At 32.3% G+C, this 23,856-nt stretch overlaps 1 protein-coding gene across 2 annotated transcripts in view; it reads right to left on the bottom strand.

Annotated features, from left to right (window-relative positions):
• Positions 1–23,856, bottom strand: part of LOC148599520 (dnaJ homolog subfamily C member 13-like) — a 62,130-nt gene that overhangs the window by 37,719 nt on the left and 555 nt on the right. For both annotated transcript variants that reach the window (XM_088557713.1, XM_088557712.1), the window contains exons 2-25: positions 23,377–23,452; positions 21,108–21,183; positions 20,712–20,861; positions 19,947–19,988; positions 19,177–19,323; positions 18,565–18,618; positions 17,927–18,069; positions 16,637–16,796; positions 16,125–16,216; positions 15,184–15,281; positions 14,474–14,542; positions 12,308–12,390; positions 10,638–10,810; positions 10,182–10,281; positions 9,090–9,197; positions 7,852–8,007; positions 7,111–7,167; positions 6,161–6,282; positions 5,382–5,457; positions 4,423–4,518; positions 3,769–3,879; positions 2,019–2,147; positions 1,273–1,417; positions 235–307 (exon numbers count right to left, since the gene is read on the bottom strand). In XM_088557713.1, coding sequence (XP_088413839.1) covers positions 235–307; positions 1,273–1,417; positions 2,019–2,147; positions 3,769–3,879; positions 4,423–4,518; positions 5,382–5,457; positions 6,161–6,282; positions 7,111–7,167; positions 7,852–8,007; positions 9,090–9,197; positions 10,182–10,281; positions 10,638–10,810; positions 12,308–12,390; positions 14,474–14,542; positions 15,184–15,281; positions 16,125–16,216; positions 16,637–16,796; positions 17,927–18,069; positions 18,565–18,618; positions 19,177–19,323; positions 19,947–19,988; positions 20,712–20,861; positions 21,108–21,183; positions 23,377–23,444 — 2,528 coding nt within the window. In that variant the 5' untranslated portion in view covers positions 23,445–23,452. The remainder of the gene's footprint in view (positions 1–234; positions 308–1,272; positions 1,418–2,018; positions 2,148–3,768; positions 3,880–4,422; positions 4,519–5,381; positions 5,458–6,160; positions 6,283–7,110; positions 7,168–7,851; positions 8,008–9,089; positions 9,198–10,181; positions 10,282–10,637; positions 10,811–12,307; positions 12,391–14,473; positions 14,543–15,183; positions 15,282–16,124; positions 16,217–16,636; positions 16,797–17,926; positions 18,070–18,564; positions 18,619–19,176; positions 19,324–19,946; positions 19,989–20,711; positions 20,862–21,107; positions 21,184–23,376; positions 23,453–23,856) is intronic.

Raw genomic sequence — 23,856 nt, forward strand, 5'->3', positions numbered from 1 at the left:
TTTTTTGTGACACTATGAAACGCTAAAAATTTACTGAAACCAAAATAAAAAATACCCTCAAAAAAGTTCATTCGACAGTAATGTTGAAAATTAGCATCCGTAAAAATTTAACAACACTTGCGTCAGAACAGGCAAGTACAGGTGTAGTATAGAACCATTCTTGATAAAAAGTGTGTTCAAATTTTAGATCTACCTAAACAATATTATAACAAACAATAGTAACTAGAGACTTACGATCTTTTTATGGCACTAGTTTCTTCTGATTCACTGTCATCTTCTTCTAATAACAAGCGCAAATAGTAGTCACCTGTGATACACATGTAAAAGGTCAAAATATAGAACTACATATCATAATTTGAATGAAATAAAATATACATACCGATAAAACAAAAAATTTGAAAGTAGAGAACAATCTTAGGATTTAAAAACTGTGAAAGTAATATTGTTCGTGGGGTACCAGTTTTTGTGGTTTTCATAGATAAACCAACCACAAAATTTGGTTCAAAACAAAAAGGAAATTTTCGTTGATGTGTATACTGAAAATCTGAAAACCATGAATCAAAGAATCCATGAATTTGTGTTTCGTCCCTAATCCACGAAAATTGGTACCAACGAATTTAAAGTACTTTCACAGTACAGCTATTGATTAATTGATAGTGGTTTTACGACCTATAGCAGATAGTTCTTGCATTTAAGGATGAGACCTATCAATAAAACAGACCCTGCTTTGTGCTAGTCTGACATGCTGTTTTAATTATAAGCTAGCTAAACAAAAGCAATAACTCTCCGGTAGGCATGTAAACACACAATATAACTTCTAGCAAACCAGTGGTCACTTTATTTCCTGAGAGTGTATATTTCATGTGCATGGCAGAAAAAAAATTACTTCTAATTTTTGGTGTGACTCAGTTGGGAAAAGAACCAGCGCCTCTTTGCTTTAGGCCAAAACACCACCAGTTATCTTAGTTGGAATATAACTAATATACTTTTTAAAGGTTTTTGGACTCACCATCCACTGTAACTAATTTATAAATTGATCTTTGAATTATGCTTACATACATGCCCCAGTATTTTTACTGATGGAAACCCCCAAATTAAATTTATAGTTTTAATTTGTACACACATTTACAAAGTAGGAAATAATATTCAGATGTTTCATTCTAATCTGATAATTAACACATACTTTAAAAGATTAAAAAAAGAACAAACTTTGTGAGTAATATGACAAAAACAATGTGTTCTCCCTTCAAGAGATGGAGACAGTCACAGTACCTATTTTGATTTCCTCATTAAGACAAACATATGGAACTTCAAATTCTTTATGGTTCCAGCCTATCACACAGCTGGCTCCTAACTCCTTATCCACCAGGAAAGCTCTCATCTCGTTCTCTAAATTCTCTCTTAGCTCTTCCCTAGTCTATAAATACACAAAACACTCAGTTATTTCCCACATAAAACATGTTTATTTATCTCCCCTCCAACCACAAAACATTAAATTATCTCTCTTGGCTGACAACTCATTCAGTAAAAATAAATGTTCTCCCTTACTGTACAAACCAAAACAATTTACGATAAAGCCTACAAATAAATTTTAACCCAATAATACATTAATCTCCACTAAGATATTTACTGCACTGTATCAAGGACAATAACTTGATAGAAAAAAAATAAGAATGACAATTAAAAATTGGAAAACCATTATCTGAACCACACCTTGTGCACTGAATACTAAAATGTTCATTTACATGAAATTTCCTAAACAGGCAATAGTGACTTTGCATTTGTTTTTAACTCTATTTACAGGCAAAATTACAGAGTTGCAAAGATCAAGAAAATGTAATTTAAAGAACAGGACATTTTAAACTGATTTTACACTTATCAAAAAAGCAGAAGTTGACAAAATTGTAAGCAAGTGTACAGTTAAAAGAGATACGTAATATTAAAGTCTGGATTTGAAAAAAAATGGAATTCCATTTTAAAGTGGAAAAAAATCATATCTGTTTATATTAAACACTGACCTTATAATTCCAGATCAAGTTTGGTTTTGCATGGTCCCTGCTGAAGTGATAATAAAATAGAGGCCAGTTAGCCTCACTCTTTATTCTTTCTCTTCTTTTCCGTAATACTACTGGCTTTAGGTCATTTTGCTGCAAAATCATAACCAAACATGTATTTTTTTTAATTGTATATCAACTTTCTTTTTCTTACTTTTGATATAACATGAACATGTGTTGAACTCGGATTAGTTGAAATCTCTGATAATTCGAACTAATTACAAAGTCCCAGCAAAACTCCCCTTACTCTAATACAATTTTACCTCGGATGATTCGAACTTGGATGAATTGAAACCTTGGATAACTCAAGGTAATCAATTAGTCCCCTCGATAGGGCTTCGAGGTTAATTAACCCTGATGTCTTGAAGTCAACTAATTAGTCGGAAAACTGATTGCTTTATTACAAACCATGATCGAAGTGTGTTTTAACAACAATTAGTGTGGCTTTTAAAATTAATTTGTTGACACTCTTTATAGTTTGATTTGTTTATTTAATTAATTTAAAATTGTGTGTGTTGTTAAAAGAAACGAATTTTATTAATAACATGTCGAAATTTACACTAACATTGATATCGGATATTTTGATATTTTAAAATATTTTATATTAAAAAAAAATTAAAAATACAGATGAATTGTAATGGTATCTGACTATTTAATGAAACATCAAACAGATGATAGTAAGAGTATTTCAATGACTACATTTGTTTCACTAGTGAATTTGAAATTTTATTGTAATATTGTAGAGCACATGTTTGTTTGTTTGTTGGGGTTTAACGTCCGAGCAGCAATATTTCAGCTATATTCAGACGATGTAGAGCACATGGTTTGACGACACTCCTGATTGTGAATCAAAGCAGCATGTTATGAACTATGACGTTTTTGATATAGAAAAAATAAAAGGAAATTTCACTAAAACATTCGGTGCAATTCAGTATTTCAAACATGATATACAACATACAAAAAAAAAAAAATCTTCTGATAGGAACGCATGGCATTACGAAGTACCGTGTAAAGTGAAGTGTGAAGTACATGTACATGTACAATCATAACAAATGACATAAATACAGAAACAATCATGGACCAAACTACTAGTATTTCCGGTTTATCCGCAACCTCGGATTACTCAAACCTCGGATAACTCAAACATTTTTGCATGGTTCCTTCAACTTCGACTTAACGAAGTTCGACTGTATTAACTTGTGTATCAAAGGTCACCTGTCTTATGTGACCATGATTTATTGACCGTATGACAAATTTGAGACTGACTTAAATCTTTCATATCAATGTTTTTGTTTCTGATGTTGAATTCTAGCTCTTTTATATGCATGCAACTGGGACTATCCCGGGATGGGCCCTTTCAATTTTACAGAAAAATGTGTTGAGAGAATTTTACTGGTCCTTTATTTTTACTGGGCCCCTTAATAAGGCACCAAAATAAACTGTTTATTTGTCCCTTATGACAGTATTAAGATATTTCTGGCCCACTGAAATTTTGCAAGGGCTTTTTTTTAAATGCCCCATTGAAATCCTGAATATTTCAATAGGCTCCTATAAAGAATGGGCCCTTGGTCCATCTTATGGTTCCATCATGGTCTAAAGCCAGGAAACCATCGATTTTGTGGGAATCAACTTTTTTTTAATATAATTTTTTTATTGACAAAACAACATTCATGCCTAATGCCCTTTGTGACATATCAAAGCCTTTTATATCAACCTGCTTTTGTTTCTGGAGTCCAATTCTAGCTCTCCAATGCTGTAGGAACTCATCAACCTTCTTCTCAATCATCACAATATTTGGATTCCTTCTATTCTTGTTCTGTATGTCCTGTAGAAAATACAAGTCTTTGTAGGAATCTGACAAAATGAGAAAATCTAAAAACACGCATGTCAAACCCCTCCCCCTGACCAGACAATCTACTTTCACTAATGAAAGTCTTTTTTATTTGAAATGGCCACTATATGAGCTATGGATCACTGGATATATTAGGAATTTTTTTAATAAAAGAATAAGAAAATTGATGTTTTTGACAGAAATATCTGCCCCTGATTTGTTCATTTGTTATGCTATGTATACCCTCCAACACACTAATTTGAAATAAATCCATCCATCCAGGGCTGAGATAATTGCCATGAAATTTGGATGGACAAACAGGATATTCAAATATACCACCCACTTGTTGATTGGCAGTATGATTTTTATTGGAGTAGTGTCTTAAACAAATCAATCAAGGAAATTTTTATCTTGGGCCACGGATATTTCCTTACCAAGAATAAAGATAAAATATCTGCATATACAGTTATACATATCACCAATGTGAAGAAAAATTAGGTAGATCTACATGTATGTGAATAATTAAGTTACAAATACCTGAGCTAGTTTGAGGTTGTCCCTGACATTCAGTCTGTCATCTTCATGAACTGGTACCTCATCATTAGAGTCAAGGTAGGACAGTAAACCTCCTGGCTGTAAAAACAAAAAAACCAAAATTTAGAACTTCTTATAAAAATTGTTGTAATTGAAATATTTTTTTTCCTAAAACTCGAACACATTACCTTTCCTAGGAATGTTTTAGTGTTTTTTAAACAATTGTTTGGATATCAGATATGAAGTCAACAAAGAAACATAATAAAATCAAGTTTGAAAAAGAGTAAAAAAAGAATGTCTTTGAGATGTTCAATATGTATCTACTACTTTGAAATTATGCCTGTATCTGATTCCTAGCATATAAGCACCAATTTCTAGTTCCTGGCATTATTCTAGTTTCTTCAACTCAAAATGTATCAAAAATGTCAAGGTCATTATTTATACATTTGAGTAGAAGAAACTAACTTACTGTTAATGCATAAAGCCAGATATATGAAACTGCCAATTTGAATAATGCTTAATGAACTTGATAGACCATAATTTATAATTTTGAAACTAATGTGCAAATGTTTACCTTAAGTACCTTTAAAAGAAACAACAAATGTGGAAAAATTTAGGAATAAACACTTCTTAAAAACAGGTACAGGCCAAGGAGTAATTCTTGCCGGCAAGTAATTCTCACCAACTGATTTTTCTTCCTTTCCTCAGAAACAAGTTCAAGCACAGAATTTAAGACAAAATGTCTAACAGACTGCCAATATTTTGCTCTCAAAAATGAGCTAGAAAACAAAAAATTTCATTTAGGAATGATATTTTGGTGAGCAGAATGGCAAGCATTGCTTCTGTCTTAAAATGATGAGACCTGTTCTCTGACCAGTATAAGCCCAAGAGTTGGTTATAATTCCTAAATCTGAACTATCATACCAATGAAATGTGACTGATATGTACATGTAAATACTTACAACAATTCTTCTGAGCAGACCCATAGCAGTAGGATGTCCAGTTACCCATAACCCTACAAGATGTCGACTCAGCTGCCTAAAACGGAAAATAAAATTTACAAAATTAAGAAAGGGATATTACAATACAAGTAGTAACTTTCTTCAAATATTCATGTCCTATGAATAAGTTTCTTTGTTTGTTGGGGTTTAACGTCCGAGCAGCAATATTTCAGCTATATTCAGACGATCTATGAATAAGTAGATATTCTCCATTACAATTTGATCTAGATAATATCAACCCTAGAAGATAGAACATCTTTTAGTCAACATTTTGCAATCCAAACAACTGTGTGAAAATGTCTGTAATGAGATAATTGACCAGTCATTCCTAAGTCAAGGCCCTTAGACCAGAATCATTTCAGTACATTAGCCTTGCCATTAAATCTTACCAGTTCATCAATATTCTACTCTGTGTGAACAAGGCAGTTCAGGAGATATTTGAGCAGTAGTCTCTGATTAGGGGCTTTTTAGACAGAATCGACCCATGATGTTACATTTTACCTGTTTGTCAACATTCTGCTGTCCATATTCTGTGTGAACTAGGCAGTTCAGGAGATGTTTGAGCAGTAGTCTCTGATCAGGGGCTTTTTAGACAGAATCGACTCATGATGTTACATTTTACCTGTTTGTCAACATTCTGCTGCCCATATTCTGTGTGAACAAGGCAGTTCAGATGTTTGAGCAGTAGTCTCTGAATAGGGGCTTTTTAAATAGAATCAACCCATGATGTTAAATTTTACCTGTTGGTCAACATTCTGCTGTCCATACTCTGTGTGAACATAGCAGTGTGCAGATGTTTTGGCAGTGCTCCTTCAGCAAGGGCCAATTCCTGCATTTTTGCTGCAACTTCACTATCACCTTCCTATAAGGAAAATATTTAATTTAACACCATAATACAAAAAAAGTATGACGGATGATGGTTTGAATTCAACATTTCAGCTTTAAAGTTCATTTTTTTTTAAAATATTGCCATTTAATGTCAACTGAATAAACAGAATGCCTGTAACTACTTGTCTAAATAAAATGGAGATGATTAAGAGTAATCAAGGGAACCAAGGTTATAGCGGTAATCAAAAGAATGTAATCCAGGGACAAAGACCAGACATGGAAAACAGACATACACAACAAAGAACATAAAGTAACTAAAATCATACATACAAAGCAACAAAAATAAATGAGCAACTTGGACTCCACTAAAAACTAGGAGCATGGACCAGGTGCACCAGTAGGGTAAGCGTCCTCTGCTTTTCTAGAAACACCCGCCGAGTTGCTCATAGTCAAGTCAAGGGTAGACAAACGAGGAAAGGTAAAATAGGTGTAGAAATGCCGATCCAAACATCTGCCCACTTGTACACTTTGAGGGATTTTGATAGTATTTCATGGTTAAAAGCTGCTTTTTGTGTTATCATTGTTTTTCAATTGTCTGTTTCATTTATTTCGTTTCAATTTAGTTTAAAGATACTTAGAAAATAGGCAATACACATAGATCAATAAAAGTAGTCCATTTGATTCTGGGCGTGGCCTGTATACATGTAAACAGCTAAAAGACTCATGAAAACATCATGTGTATAGCTGATTATCTCATGAGATTAGCATAGTTTAATCATATGCATAAAAAATGTAATTACTGCTATTCTAAGGTGTCCAAATATTCAAAATCTTTGATTTAAGTTGCTTAATGTAATAATACCTCAATTATTGCCTTCATCACAAGGCCTGCCCCTTTCACAACAGCCATTGACGGATGCTGAAATAAAAAGCTTAATGTTAAAACGAAAGAAACAAAAATGTTGTAAATAGAGGGACACCATGATCACTAAGTACCTCCTACAAAGGTATAATTAATGACTAAACAGAGGGACACCATGATCACTATGTACCTCCTATAAAGGTATAATTAATGACTAAACAGAGGGACACCATGATCACTATGTACCTTCTACAAAGGTATAATTAAGTGTCCGTCTGTAAGAATCAGGCAGTGGGTGAAACATAGTATGAAAAACCTCACCAATTTGATAGTGTAATTTGACTGTTTGCACCATCAGAAACAATGAAAAAAGACAATATTTTGCATATCATGTTGGTGCACTGAGAAATGATTTCATTGAAATGCACTGAAAATGAACATTTCAAGGGCAGATAACTCTGTCAAAAAACCTCATTTTTTTTTTAACATTCTATTGACAAATTTCTGATCAAAGCCAGTGATGCAGAAATCAAATAAGGGTCTTTTCAAAAAGAAAAGGTATCCTTGAGTGATATTACATGATCAGATCGGTGGGGTTTTGACATACATGTTTCTGATTTTTTCCTATTAGGCCTCATTCTTACTAACACTTTCAGTGATTCAAAGGTTACAGGTTAAATTAATATAAATTACCATTAAAATGTAAATTTTAAAAATATTTTATGTCTAATATAAACAAACCTGAAAAAGTTTGAACACAATTCTACCATTACAAGCTACAGTTTCTAAAAGATTGTCAAAATGGTCTCCATCTGTTGTTTCACTGTATGGTGAACAAAGAGAAAATGTCAGGAAATCTAACATAGCTGAGATGACAAGGGCACCAGTATTGTGTACCTACAAAAATGAGAAAAATAAAATGTACTGTATACAAGTTAATTTCTGGAATTGCTCATCTTTCCAGAATGTGTTTAAAACATTATAATGATATTTGTGAGTACTAATTTTTGTGCTAATAATTTAATAAGTATTTCAATGTACTTCATCTAAACTTTGCAGGTTCTTTTTTCACACTAATTTGTACACAACAAAAATAATAAAAATTGGTACTCCACAAACAGTACTGTTTATAGGAGAAGTGGAGAAATGTCCATGATCTGGAAAATTAAAAATGTTCATGGTTTTCAAACAGTTTATTTAAGTGACCAAAGATTTGTCAAACTTTACATAAGGATGTTAAATTTTCCCATTTTTTCATATACAAAGCTAATAACAGTGAAATAAAATCTCAGCCATCTAGGTGTCTTGTGGAAGCCAGCTCGCATCCACTGATGGAGATCGTGGGTTTGAACTGCAACAAATTCACATCAAAGACTTTAAAAACTGGTACATGTGTAGATACTGGTTCTTTACCAAGCAAGTGGCACATACATGTACATGCAGGTGATATAGTGACGAAGGGTTACTCTGATATTGTTTGACCTAAATCTTCCAACAAAGAAAAAATCTTGAATGGCTGTAAGAGGTGTATGACTTAGTACATGTACATATGCAGGTTAAAAAAAAATAATCAAGGGAACCAAGATTTGTGTGATAATCAAAAGAATATATTCCAAGGATAAAGACTAAACAGAGAAACAAAAAGACACAACAAAGAAGATGAAATAACCAAAATAACATACAAAGAAACAAAAGTAAATAAGCATCCACGGCTCGATCTTACCCATCCCCCCTTTTTCCAGTGGCAATCAAAATTTGTCGACCCTATTATCCTTGTGACCCATCCTTTTTTTTTCATTTCATGTTCATTATATCATCCATTTCATGTTCATTGTCTGAATATAGCTGAAATATTGCTGCTCGGACGTTAAATCCCAACAAATAAACAATAAAAATGTATAGTATTGGAATGCCTAGACTAAAGAGTCTAAATGGTTTCAGTAAGTACATGTACATATACATTCCAAAAATTATCTTACCACTTGTTCATTAAACATCTCTAGCAGAGTTTCTAGAAATTTCCGAGATGACAATAAAGACATTTTGTTCAGTTGCTCTTGTCGTAGATCATAATCATCATGCATAGGCTGAAAATGAATAACAGGAATATCAATAGAAAAAAGTGGTGGAACATAACAGCATATAATCTATGGTGGAACATAACAGCATATAATCTATGGTGGAATATAACAGCATATAATCTATATAAAAAATTAACATCATTATATCATAGCATTGTTCTTACTATACACAGCCAAATGTGCCACATATGATAATCATATGGTGCTCAATTCATATAATAATCATATGGTGCTCAATTCATATGATAATCATATGATATTGAACATATGATAGTCAAATGATTATCATATGATTCTCATAAGTTAATTTTGGCTTAAAAACATGACAATCATATGTTTGTGAAAAACATATAATTATCATATGATAATCATGCAATAATCATATGTAAACCGAAACATATGATTATCATATGGTGCTCGATTTACATGATAATCATATGATGCAAACCATATGATTCTCATGTGAGGCACATTTGCCTGTGTACCTGATATATTCAATCTCAGGCTACTGCCTTGGTACACGAACTTGTAGGTTATAATGTTGCATTTTCCATACTGGCCTATGTATAAAGCCCTACTGCTCTGCTCAATGGTGGATACAGGTCAAGGGTTGATGCAAGGGACAATATAGAACAATGAAATGTCAAGATCTTTTTAATACATATTTGAACCATAAAAAATATGGCATTAATCGAACATTAAGTGATACCCCATCACGTAATGGAGAAAAAGGATGATGTCAAAACTTTTATGGCAATAAACAAATCTGTAAAGTTTATAAAAATTAAATCTACAGGAATATCAAGTATGTTACCATTGACAACAGGCTGATATTGATGACGTTGCCATTGACAATAGGCCAATAACCAGCCCAAGTACGTGATAATAAAAAAATATTTGCTATTTCAAATGACAAAATTACTTCAAATAAGCTGTGAGGTCAGTGTGAGTGACAGCATGATCTTTTTTTTCAGAATAATTCTTACAAACCTGCATCAGGGCACAGAGCATGTCAACTGCAGCATGAGTGACACCATGATCTTTCCTTTTCAGAGCTTTGACAACCTTTACTCCCACTTTCTCTCTCATCCTTTAAAACAAAATATCAATATGCTATAGTTAATGTGCATGCTAAAAATATAATTGAGAAGTGGCTTTCCTAGGCATTTGAACAAATAAATTACCAAACCATTATATATCAGTATTTACTCTTCCACGCCTATCCTGACAGATAGCACTACATCACTTTTCTAAGTTACATGCATTCTATGGATAATAGTCTACAATGTATGCAGTTACTTAAGGTAGGTACCAATTTCAAAGTCTATGTTGTGACTTGGCTGGGGATTGAACCTAAGATCTGCAATTAAAGTGAACACGCCACAATGAGACCACCAAGGTAGTAACTATATTACAGAAAATAGTAGGTGGAATAGGGATACTTACTTAGGTAACCGTGTGAAAGCTTGGAAACCAGCTTTAGAAGCCACTAGCCTCCTTAAGGCAGAGAACTGAGCCTCTAATGATTCAGGGGAGATAATTGTTTGGTCTCCTTCTCTCTCTAACAATCCAGAAAGTGCTCCATTGATCAACTTCTCTTTGTTTTCAGCAAACAACCCCTGCAAAACAATCATACATCCAGATTCTGGTATTTGACAACTTCAAAAATGTTCATTTGACAGAATCTGTGAAAACTAGCAACCAACAAGATTAATACATGTGTGATTAAGGCTGAATATGAAAGACTAAAAATTTAAATGATACATGTATAATTTCATTTATTGATTCCCATTTCTATATCAATCTTCGCTTACCCTAATGATGCACCTGGTCCATGCTCCCAGTTTTTAGTGGAGTCCGAGTAGCTCATTTGCTTTTATTACTTTGTATGGATGATTTTAGTTACTTTATGTTCTTTGTTGTGTTTGTCTGTTTTCAATGTCTGGTCTTTGTCCCTGGATTACATTCTTTTGATTACTGCTATAACCTTGGTTCCCTTGATTACTCTTTCGCTAAATTGCATAAGCTTAGGTCATATTGTGGTGAAGGTCACATGAAAGTTTCTCTTAACAACAGTCCAACTGAAGTACATGTACATTTAGCTGTTAGTTTTTTTGCCTTACAGATCTACTTCCATTGCAATTTCAATGAAATAAAAACTAAAAAGGCCTCCCATATAGTTTTAACTCAGGCCAAACAAAATAATGTCTGTTTCCTACCCAAAACATTTTATGACCACTTTAGCTCAAGCACTGTTAAAGCTAGATTGTTTCCCACTGACTCAATGTAAAATCTTTTTAAAAGAATAAAATAATTTCCCTACCTACGTACCTTATTATTCTTGCTGGTGGTAGGAAACAAGACTAATCCTTTTTTTTGGCCTGATTATAAGCAATGTAAAAACACTCTCATCACTATTTTAAGGCAGTAAATAGAGTAAAGAAAATACCTCTGTTCTTCATTGGTATTAAAGAAAATGACCTGAGAACCAAAAAAAATAACTTTGAAAGGCCTAATTGAGCCACTGATTAATAATCAAATGTCAAGAACCATTCCAAATGTGATAAATAGAACATCCAGTTAAACCTGTCTTAACCACCTGTATTTACCTTTCTTAAAGACTACATGTATCATTAAAATACATGTATCCACATGTGGTGCTTTCTGCGTCAAATTAACCAGTATATAAAGACCACTTGCCTTATGTGACTATGACTTTGCTCTCAATTGGTCACTTTAGACAGATTTCATGGTATATACATGTACATCATAGGTGTTAACTCTCCCACTTTTGGAAGAAGCCTCCCAATATTTATTGAAAAATTCAACAATTTTCCGCTTACGTGTCTGTGTCAAAGCAGAAACTTTAGCAGTCTTCCATATTATTTGAATTTTCAGCATAAAATCATGATAAATTACTTAAATTGTTGTCAAAACATGGTAAAAAAACAATAACTTGACAAATCTAACACTTTGAAAAAAATTTGAGAGGGAGATCTCCAACTTTAGAATTTTCAAAGGTTAATGCCTATAGTGTACATGTAACTTGATAACTTACATCTTGTGTAACAGCACATGATAGACCACTGTAGGATATATAACTGTTAATAACTTACATCTTGTGTAACAGCATGTAATAGACCACTGTACGATATATTACTGTTAAACCTGGAGACGCATTCATCAAAAGTCATACCAACTAGAAATAAAAGTAATTCAATTAACTTAATTGATTCATATTTTCATAAATTACGGTAGAACATTTCTATACGTGCCAAATTGAAACATTTGCTTTTAAATTGTTTTAAAACATATGGAAATATATGTTTTGGACCAGTATGGCAAATATATGTTTTAATGCATATAAAAATACCCATCAAATCATTTTTTTGAAAATCATATGGAAACCATACTAACCCTATTGAAAACATATAAATGCAAAATGTTCTTTATCAACTTGTTTTTTATGAATTTTAATTTGTTAGCCAGAAACATATGTTCTTTATAGTAATCTTTTACAGAGAGAAAAAATGACGAACATGTGTTTCTCAGGTATTTTAGGTAGATCCTTCCTATTACACTGAGCATTCTTTTCTGTCATCTTACAAAATCATAGAGACATATATATTTCCAATGAATTAATAATGTTTAAAATGATGTAAAAACATTATTTTTAAATTATTTGGAAAAAAATTAGACATAAAAGATTGTATGGTAAAATTACAAACAATTCTCTTTAAGGAGGGATAATTGGTGGGAATTGTAATAGGACACTAGTTTTTTAATATTACAAGAAAAAAGGTTGGTTACCCCAAATTATCTTTTTGAAATATGAAAAAAAGGTCAATTAAGTGATCTTAATTTGAATTTTGAAGAAATTCTATTTACCAGTTTATTGATAGTTTGCAAAATAGTGAAAATCCCCACATGAATCAACATGAAATTGCCTTTATCAAGGCTCAGTTAACTTAAAATCAAGTTTGGTGACATTTTGCATTAAAAATCTAAATTATGTTCATTCAAGTTCATCTTCAAAAAACTAGCATACTTTATTAATTAGGTGTGATCTACCTTAAGGAGGTAGACCTAGGGTAAGGGACATAAATTACGAACATATTCAATTTCACCAAAGGCTATCAAGCTTTCATTTGACACAGAATGAAATTAATCTAAGTTACTCTGATGCTTACATGACATTCATGTAAAATGTTGAATACAAACGTTCCAATGATTTTTAAGAGTTGTGCCCCTTACACTAGGTCTACCTCCTTTAAAAAACATGTACAATTTCTCCTGCGTAAACTGTACTCTAGCATACACTGAAAACTTGTCCAAACCTATCATTTCTGATGTCTTTCTACACTATATTCAATACATGTTTGGGGTTTGACACTAACTTCATTAGTTTGGTGGACAACAGGACTACTTCAGAGGTAAAACAGGTAGTCTGCAGACAATAATAACGGTTCTGACCTTAGATCTTATGAAAAATAAGACAAGATTTAGATAGGCTATAGGACTACCAAGTCCTCCAAAATCAGGGTGGCACAGGACTACCAAACTATTGTTAGTGTAGATCCCTGCATGTTGCACCTGTATAAACTGAACACCTGTCTATAAAGAACAAATCATTCAAACCATGACAGGTTCAGTTTAGACAGGTTTCATTGAATACACATGATACAATTGTTGGAGACATCTTGTAATGAAACCACATACAAGGTGCAAAGAGTCGTAAATTGTGTGGTAAAACATTTTTATTTTGTTTTCATTATTATGCTGTGGAAAGCTCCATTTAAAAAAAATAAATGAATTGCCAAGTCAACCAAGTTACATTTCTGCAACAATAGATAATAGTGGTATTTTTTTAAATTTTGACATTATTTTTCTTCTTCTATACATATCTAGCCCTAAAAGTTAGCCCTATTAATATGTGATTCACTGTTTTTTTTCTCATGTCAACAAATACTCTTAAAAACTAAATGTAGTTTCATTTTCAAAATAAATAATTGTTAGAGAAAAAAATACTGAACCTAGCAGGAAAATAAAACCCAACAGCTTTTGGAGAGAAAAAAAATCCCTTGCATTTTTACCCTGAGCCATTATGCAGAAGTTGAAAAGGGAAAATAAGTGGTATACTTAGTTAGCCAAAAAGAAAGACAACGCTTGGAGGTATAGAGATGGATATTAGGGGCATGACTGCAGTAGGGCTAAACTAGTTTTACTAGGCATTATTTGAATTGCTTTATCAATTTGTCTAAAAAAAGACAATCACACAATACCTGGAGGTATAGAGATGAATTTAAGGTGTTGACTCTCGACTTCTTCATCAACTGGAACTGTAAATGGACCTGTTTAGAAATGAGAAAATTGCATAGAGCTGACAAAAAAAAATAAAATAAAATTACAAAACCCAACAAAAACTTAACAAGACAATATCTGCAAAATGAAGTATTGAATACACTAAAGAAATATCAGATGTGAGTATTAATTCTTGAGGGCTGTTCAATCTAAAGATATGAGGTACCCTGGGTAGGCATTTTTTCAACAGGTTAGTCATCCATAGAAGTTCTATTGATGTTTGGAGACCCACCCATATACAAAGAATAAAAATGCCTTTCCCCCATTCTTCATATGTTTTACTAGAACAGCCCTGAAAGAAAAAGGTGGAACTATTGTTCTTTTGAACTTATGAAGTCTTTTTGAAACCATTCAATATTTCCGGCTAAAGTAGTGAAATAAGGGGGAACAGCTACCGTACAGTGGGGAATTTTCGCAGAATGATATTTTTGGTGCAGTGTAGCAGCCTCTTTAAGAACTCCATAATAATTACCACAAAAAATGTTCTCTTGGCTTAATTACTTAGGCACCTCTTCAAATCTGCAAAAAGAGACACCAAAATTTTTCTTATACTGTCTGTCCTAAAATTCACCATACTTTACAAATACTGGTCTAAAAAAAAACAAAAAGAAATGTTTAAATTGATACAAACCTAAGCGATGACCTCTAGATGTGAACTTCATCTTTACACAGACATCTCTATTTCCAGAAGCCCTGACTCCATCAAGGACTGAGGCTATCAATGCATCTCTACAACAAAAAGAAAGAAATTGCTAAAATAAATGCCCTCAAAAGGATTTTTTAAAACTTTTATTATGAAACTGAAACTGAATTTGACACTAACTTCATATGTTTGGTGGTCAACAGGACTATTTTAGAGGTAAAACAGGTAGTCTGCTGACAGTAATAACAGTTCTGATCTTAGAATCAAAAGACTCTGCTTTACTCTAGATTGCGTTTAATACAGAGCCAGATGTCTAATGTGATAGCTCACTGAAGCAAATGCCTGCAGGGAGACAAATCATTTCACCAGGACTCATTTTTCTGACTCCTGGCTAATAAGATTTCTCTTTCTCTTGTACACCAACGTCTTGGCAGAGCAATGAGTATTGGTTTTAGTCTTTGACATGGATTAGAGTGCAACCCAAATCGTGTCACACTCCAGAACAGTATGCTTCCACCAGACCACTGAGGCATGAAGCGTAAAAGAAACCACACAAACAAAACTATAAACAATACATTATATTAGAAAATTGTCATGAGATTCAGTTTTTAATTTTTTTGCAATGTTTTCTGAATTAAAAGAGATTAACAAACATCTGATAGAATATATCCTTGAAACACTGAAGTTCTATGGTACATGTACAAGATAATTTCCAGAAATATTGCTAACAAAGACTTTTTACATACATGTAACTAATCTTCAGATATTTTAGGATAGGCTAGTAGAACAACAATTTATATTCCTGAGAATCTTTTTTAATGATTAAAATATTTACTCTTTCCCCTAAACATACAAAATAAAAGCCAATATTATACTATTATTGACACTACACACCCACAGGGGACACAGAAATCAACAATAAACCATACCTATCAGTAGACTGGTATGTCCTTATTGCACCTTTAACATACTCAACACTGAATTTCTGTGGATTTTCCTGGTCCCTCACAATGGCAAATATCTGAAATAAGAAATTTTCAATGAAACAGAGATTAATTTCATACAAAATGACTACATTATATCAATGAGATAGGGAATAAGTGGTTGTTATCATTTTGTTCATTAAACGCTTAGTATGTAGAGTGACCAACAGGCTTGGGATAGACATTCATGTATACAGAGACCTACAGGCATGGGATAGACATTCATGTATACAGAGAGACCTACAGGCATGGGATAGACATTCATGTATACAGAGTTACCTACAGGCATTGGATAGACATTTATGTATATAGAGTTACCTATAGGCATGGAATAGACATCAAAGTAAATGGCCATGTCTGCCGATGTTGAACAGAAAGACATGTATACAGAGTAAATTAACAGGAATGGGATAGACATTTATGTACATGTACATGGCCATGTCTGTTGATATACTTACATCACAAAGAGGTTTCAGTGTCACCACATTGTATGTAGCTGGATCTCTTTCTACAAGACAAGTTTCTGTCAGACATAATGTTCTTCTGACTGAGTCTGAATGCCGAGAGGAGATCTTCTGAACCATGAATTCTGTGTAGGAGGTCAGAGCTTCATCAGTGCTTGAAAAAGTATTTTAAAAAGATTTTATTTCATACATAAATCAAGGGATATGTACATTTTATGTATAAAACGATTAGTACTGCATTCAAGATTATCAATGATTTTCTATTTAAAATCTCATGAGTTGTTGAAATTGTTGAAGGTAATCTGGAGCTTGTGTCATATATTTGCAGTGGTACATGTACATGGATATGCATTGTTTAGTTTTCTCATATTCAAATTATTGTCATCACAAATACAAATTGACTCAACCAAACCACATCAGCCATGGGTGCAACATGGTATAGGCATGTCTTTAAAAATAAAAAAAAATTTGTATCTTCTTGATCTGAAATTACATAAATATACCGGTAGCTTTTCTGTTGAGAATTTAAGAGAATTTCGCAAAAAGAACACAACAAAAAAAGAAAAATTAATTTTATTTTTTTCATTTAAGGAGGTAGATCTTGGGTAAGGGACACAACTCTTACAAATCATTGGAATGATCGTATTCAGCATTTTACATCAACCTCATGTAAGCATCAAAGTAACTTGAACTGATTTCATTCTGTTTCAAATGAAAGCTTGATAGGCTTTGTGAAATTGAATATTTTACAAACAAATTACTGACTTCAGGGGTTATGTCCGTTACCCAAGGTCTACCTCCTCAACTTAGATTGTATTTTTGTGTTTTCTGGGAATTGCATGAGTTAGCAATTTATGTTTTCCCATCATAAAATTTGAGCATGTTAAAATTCTATTTATACAAAATCTATAAATTTAAACACAAATACTCTTCATGGAGAGAAATAAAAAATAAAAAAGGCACAACCTTTTTCATTAGTTGCAAATCAAAAAATGCTGACAGATACAAATAGAAAACAATTTAATGTCATGTTCATTGAACTGTATTCTATTATGATATTAATTGAACATTATGACTTAAACGTTTTTTTTTGTATCCATTAGCGCTCTTTGATTTGCAACTGACGAAGAAGGTTGTGCTTTGATATATATTGCAGGTTCATGAAATAATATACAATATCTGTTACAGTTCTTACATTAAGTGTATTTCCTTTCGTACAAAAGAAATGCAATACGAAAACTACTCACTAAGACATGTTTGTTTTCATATATGATAAAAATATACCTGTATTTTCCAAGTCTATGATTTGCAAATTTCTCCATAGTTATTGGGTCTTTCCTCTGTTTGACAGAAACCCCAACAAAGGCTGCAGCTGCTTCCATTACATTTTTTATTAAAGCATCTCTCTGATCCAGAGCAAACAAGTGCTGAAATATAGAAAAAGGTTTAAAAATGGCATTGATAGAATTGGGTACATTTGGTAAAAAAAAAAAAACACAACAAAAAACAAAAAAAAAGAACAACTGAGTTGAGATATTTAACAGAATAAGATTTTGGACGATAACTAAACTGCTCTGGATATTTATTCTCAGCACCTACAAGTATGCTTACATTAGTTTGATTTAGAGATACATGTATGTCATATAGAGTCATGTTTGCTTGACAAGTTTGCAGAGGAGTCCAAAAGGGAAGAAAACACATGACATTAAGTGATCTATTGACTTTTTTTTTAACCTAGTACAAGTATATCTTTCATCACTTTCTCAGAATTGATCACAAAAGTCTCAGTCTAAAATGGTGCTCAACCAAAATGTCTATTTTCTTACTTAAATGACAAATACTATGGGTATAGTGCAATAGTGCACTTCAGACTGAACACCTAACATTAATCATGAGTGTGCTTTAAGTGTAGTATGACATACCAGCCTTGTAAATCCACCATGGGCCACACATACCCCACCTGGGTAATCTGACATCTGTAAATACGAAGAATAGTTAAACTACATGTACAAAATAATTTTCAGAAATTTTGCTAACAAAGACTTTTTACATACATGTAACTAATCTTCAGATATTTTAGGATAGGCTAGTAGAACAACAATTTATATTTCTGAGAATCTTTTTTAATGATTAAAAAATCTACTCTTTCCCCAAAACATACAAAATAAAAAATATGTATATACATGTACAACTGTGATAACTACTACATGTATGTTTATTGTAGAATCCATTATTTAATGTACAGGCCTGTGTTCAATATACCATAAAACTCTATAACAAGACAATGTGATCAAAATGTGATCTTTAAAATAATACTTTGTGAAGGTAAGTGAAAGGTGAATCATGCTTGTATATAAAAACTCAGGTTTCAAAATTATGTTTCTCATTTTATGTAGACAAAGGTCTGTTTATTTTTCCAACCTTATGACCTTTGAACCCATCTTCATAGTTCAAGTTAATAATATTGTTTAATCATTTCAACGGGACACTAACTGGATAATCTCCTAATAAGCCTAGATGACCTTTAACCTTACCTGTATTAAACCTTCCATGTCTTTGTAGTCATAGGAACATAATACTTTATTTGTTGCTGGATCAATTTGGTCTAGTGACCCCTGGTTGACCTCTAAAATCACAGGAATTCTAGACTCCGACCAGTGATGTTTGTATGCATTGAATTTCTTTGAAAGAAAAAACATTCAATTAAACCTTGAAGTCACCTTGATCAAATTATCTTAATTGACAATACGTGTACCTTCACTTCTTAGGCCTAAAAAAAAAATTTGTGTTTCCGGTAACATCTCCTTCAAAATTAGGGTGAGTAGGTAGGTCTTTTTTTAATGAATTTTAAACTTCTACTTTCTAGTAAAAAAATGACGAGGGAAATGCTGAAAATCTGTTTTTTGTTTGTTTTTCTTTTTGACATCCTAAAAAATTAGGGTTGACAGGGAAAAATAAGATCCTTTGGGTTACCGGAAACACAGAATTAACAACTGAAGATTTGAAAATTAGGTTCTGTATATGACAAATAATTTTACAATACAAAATCATTTTGAAGAAAAATAGACAATGCAAGTTTTCAATTTTTGCCTTGTTTTAACACACAGAGCATTTGAATGTTATTAAGCAACACAAATTTGATCTGGTATGTGATTTCTACAAGACTAAAACATAGCTAATATTGGCAAAATGGATGTAAAAACACATTTTCTTAATACACAGTTACAAAGTCATGGAATTGAGAAAGAAGAAAACTAGTTTAAAAGCAAAATCATGTCTGCTAGAGTTTAAAGCGATGACTTACCTTTGAAGTGTTATTGACCTCTGCAAATTTGTTTCTAAATCTCTGAAAAAGACAACACAAATTTTGACAGAGAATTCTGCTAGGGAAGGTTATCAAACAGCATCATATTGTAAAACTAATTTAAGCCTGTGCCAATAATCAGTTTGGTACAGGCTTATAAAATAAATCAACAGTCAGTAGAAGGTTGAGTAAAATTTGGTGTTTGACATTGAACACTGTGATTATATCATTGCTAAATCCTTGTTTATTTTATGCTGTTACATTAAGCCAGGCTCTAAGAAACTATCAATTTCTTTACTGAGCCAATTTAATTTCTCTTCTTACTTCTAGACTGAATAAGGTATTACTGTTTCAGTATTTTATGGAAACAAACTAAACTCTGAAAACAGTTTTGAACATTAGGTTACAATCTTTATGATTCCTGGAGTCTACTTCACAGAACTTTCTACTGGAAATGACTGAGGGTTTGGTACAGACTGAGATAAGTCTTATGTTGTAGGCTGATAAAATAATGAGGGAGTAAATACTGATATACATATGAATTTACATGTACCTATTTCAAGTAAGAAACTTGTGTAATTTTCTTGTCAATTACTTTTTCATGTCCCTCCTTTTTTTTCCTGTCAATTTACATATGTTAGTTTGATTCGCTTGCATGGTTTTCTCAAAGACATTTCCCATACACTTTATTTTTACCACAAGAATATGCAAAGAAGTTAGTAGTAAAACATTTGGCTTAATTTTAAAATAAATTTGTATAAATACCAGAGCCTCGGTCAGTAAGTCAGCCCTATGATCTGTAGAAAACTTCATTGAGTCTGTCTTCTTTGGGCCTTTTTTCATGGTGATAATGAATTCATTGTTTCCTGGGGCCTTTACATTTGGCACAATGCCGACAAACTCTTCATAGGGCCACTGAAAAAAAAAAGAACTAAAGGCACATGTTTGAGTGAAATGCATGTAAAGAGCTATTTAGTTCCAGAATTTTTCAATAATATAAAATTATGTGAAAAAAAATGCTCTAGTCTAAGGCTTTCATTTTGGCAAATATTTCATGCATTTTGAAACGAGAACAAATAAATAAATGAATAAATTTTCTAGAAAATTCCCTTGGACTTGAAATTATGTTACATGTTCAGAATCAGGAATAGATTATCTCACCTGATTTGTAATTTCTAATGACTGTGGGTTGTAAGTTGTGATACCAAGGGTTCCAACTGAAAAAATTCTTTTATATCTGAAATTCAAAGGGGAAAATTCAATCTCAATCATTCAAGGAGATAGATTAGCTAAGGATCATGCAAAATGTGATTCATGGGTAAAAAGCCTATATATTTTTATTTTTGGTATTTTGTTTGAAATGTCATAGTAAACAGAAATTAACATGTGTTTTTTCATATAACCCGTGCTCTTAGGAGATAAAAATTGTATAGAATGCAGTGTAGATTTCAAAATGAAGGGGGATAACTCTGTAAATGGCACTCAAATACAATAGAATCTATTGGATTTTCAATGTGGATTTTCTCCTAAGATCAGGCAGATTTGAATGAATAATTACACATTTCATAGTATAGACCCATAAAACAACTTAATTACAAAAATAAAAATATGTAGCCTTTCTTGGGGTGTATCACATTTCTCAGATTTTGCATGATTCTTACAAAGACAGTAATCAAGTCAAACTATAAATAAAATCTAAATTTTCACAGAGAATTTGTGGTTAAGGGAACTGAAAATAGAGACAATTATGGAAACTGCTGACACAATAAGGGGTTTTAAAATCTTGACAAAGATAACACACTGACAGTTTTACCATGAACCAGGGCTCTCACTAGGAATTTTACATGGTGAGTCCTGGGACTTATCACTTTTAGGAAAGGTGAGTCCCAGATGAACTTGGTGGGTCCCACCCTTTTCCTTATTTAAAACCATTCAGAGTGCTACACTCAATATTTTTTGTGTACATAGTACTACATGTACATACATGTATGTACAATCATACAAAACCATATCTCACTGCAATTATGCATGTCATCCATATTAACTTGTGAAGAGTAAACTCAGCATCTTTTTTTTATTTGAAAACAAACTTATTCTGTTTGCTGGCTTCATGACATAACTCAATACATAATGTGTAATTAGTTCCATGTAACTATTTACATTACTAACATACATGCCAACTTTTGAAAATCCCCATGGAGGTTTTTATGCAGGACAATGTATGAACCGATATTTTCGGGACATATCTTGCAAATTGCATGGGTTTTACTGTATGAATGAGATAATCACTATAGCATTATAGTGCCTTTTTCAGTTGAACAACATGTCCATGCACTGAAGTTTGTAAGCCCTTTTTGTGTTGGATTCCTCCAAACCTAATTTAAAATTTAAGTTTTATCAAATTGAAAAAAAAATAATAAATGAAAAAACTTACATTTACATTCAAATTCATTTCTACTATTTTAGAATACATCTCATTGATGTCAGTATAAGGGGGTTAGGATTCAAGTTTTGAAATTGAAGAGTTACAGTTTAGCAAGTTTATATATATATATCAATGAAAGCCTTATTAGGATTATGTGGCAGTGTGATGCTGTATACAATGTAGTTTCCTGAGAATAGATAGATGGAAACTTGGGCAACTCTTATTTTTAATTAAATGCATACCATGAGGTGTAGTGTAACAAATATTCAAGCAATTTGATACTGAATTTCCAAAATCATCACAATTTTAGAGGAATAGTATTTCTTTTAATTATTGCAAACAAAACTTATGGGGAAAATAATGCACTGTTGAAATTACTGGAAATGTGAAGACTGCAGGAGAGGTAACTCATTTTGTCTAAACAGTGATAATTTTAAAATTTGTGGTTCTACAAATTTGAGACCTGTTAAAAAGACAGTATTTTCAAATTAATTGTAGAGTAGAAATTAATCTTTAGAAAATGATTGGATGTTCACAAAATAGTGGCATATCCAATCAAGATTCATTTTCCAAATGTCAATGATTGCTCCTCAGAGATTATTTACCTGTCATAAAACATACCCTTACCTGTTTAGACAGCAATTAACACCTTTTGTCAGATTTATGACTCTTCTAATTAAAGAAATGAGACTGAAATTATTTGTCACAATTTTTTATCATATACTTCATAACTTAACTTTGTTTGGTAAAACAATCGTATGATGAACATCACAAGTAATTAACTATGTAAAGTTCCGGTTGTTCAGGTTGTCAAAAAAAGAGATTTTTGTCACGATTTTTAGGATAGTTTTAATGATTTTTGAATAAATTACTGATGTTAGGATGCAGCTGATATTGTGAAGACGCATCCCATGGGCACACAATGTTTTAACTAGGCGTGTCCAGACGCGTGTACGCATCTTAACAAGAACTCTGCCATGAACAAAACATAAAATTTAAACATACTTTCCTTTCCATGAGTGCTTTGTTATAAAATAACAAGCCACATCTTGGTTGTCTTTCATAGATCCCATTCTGACTTCTGAAATGGATATGTTGTATAAATAATGTGGACAAACTAGTTCCTAATTAAATTAATAAAATCTTTCATTACCATGTGCAAATGTACATTATCTTGAGATTTTTTTTATGTAGATTGCTGAAGTTTTTGTAATCTTACTCAAATTCATCAAAAATTATAATACACAGAAGAGTTGTCAATTTTTATTTGTGACCTTGTGACAAGCTGTATTATTGAGTAATAAACAGGTTAGACACAAATCCTGAGATTTGACGCAATCTCTCCTATTAAGTTCCACCCCTCGTATGGTGGAAATTTACAAACTTTGAAATTGTAAAGTTTGGAAATTGTCATATTTCATTTTGAAATACTTTCTGGTGAAGGTCTACTTTCAATTTCATTAATTTGAAAAATTCAGGCCTTAA

This window comes from Perna viridis, chromosome 13 (genome assembly GCF_037379345.1).
Source record: "Perna viridis isolate PV_CMFRI_1.1 ecotype Kerala chromosome 13, ASM3737934v1, whole genome shotgun sequence".
NCBI lineage: Eukaryota > Metazoa > Mollusca > Bivalvia > Mytilida > Mytilidae > Perna > Perna viridis.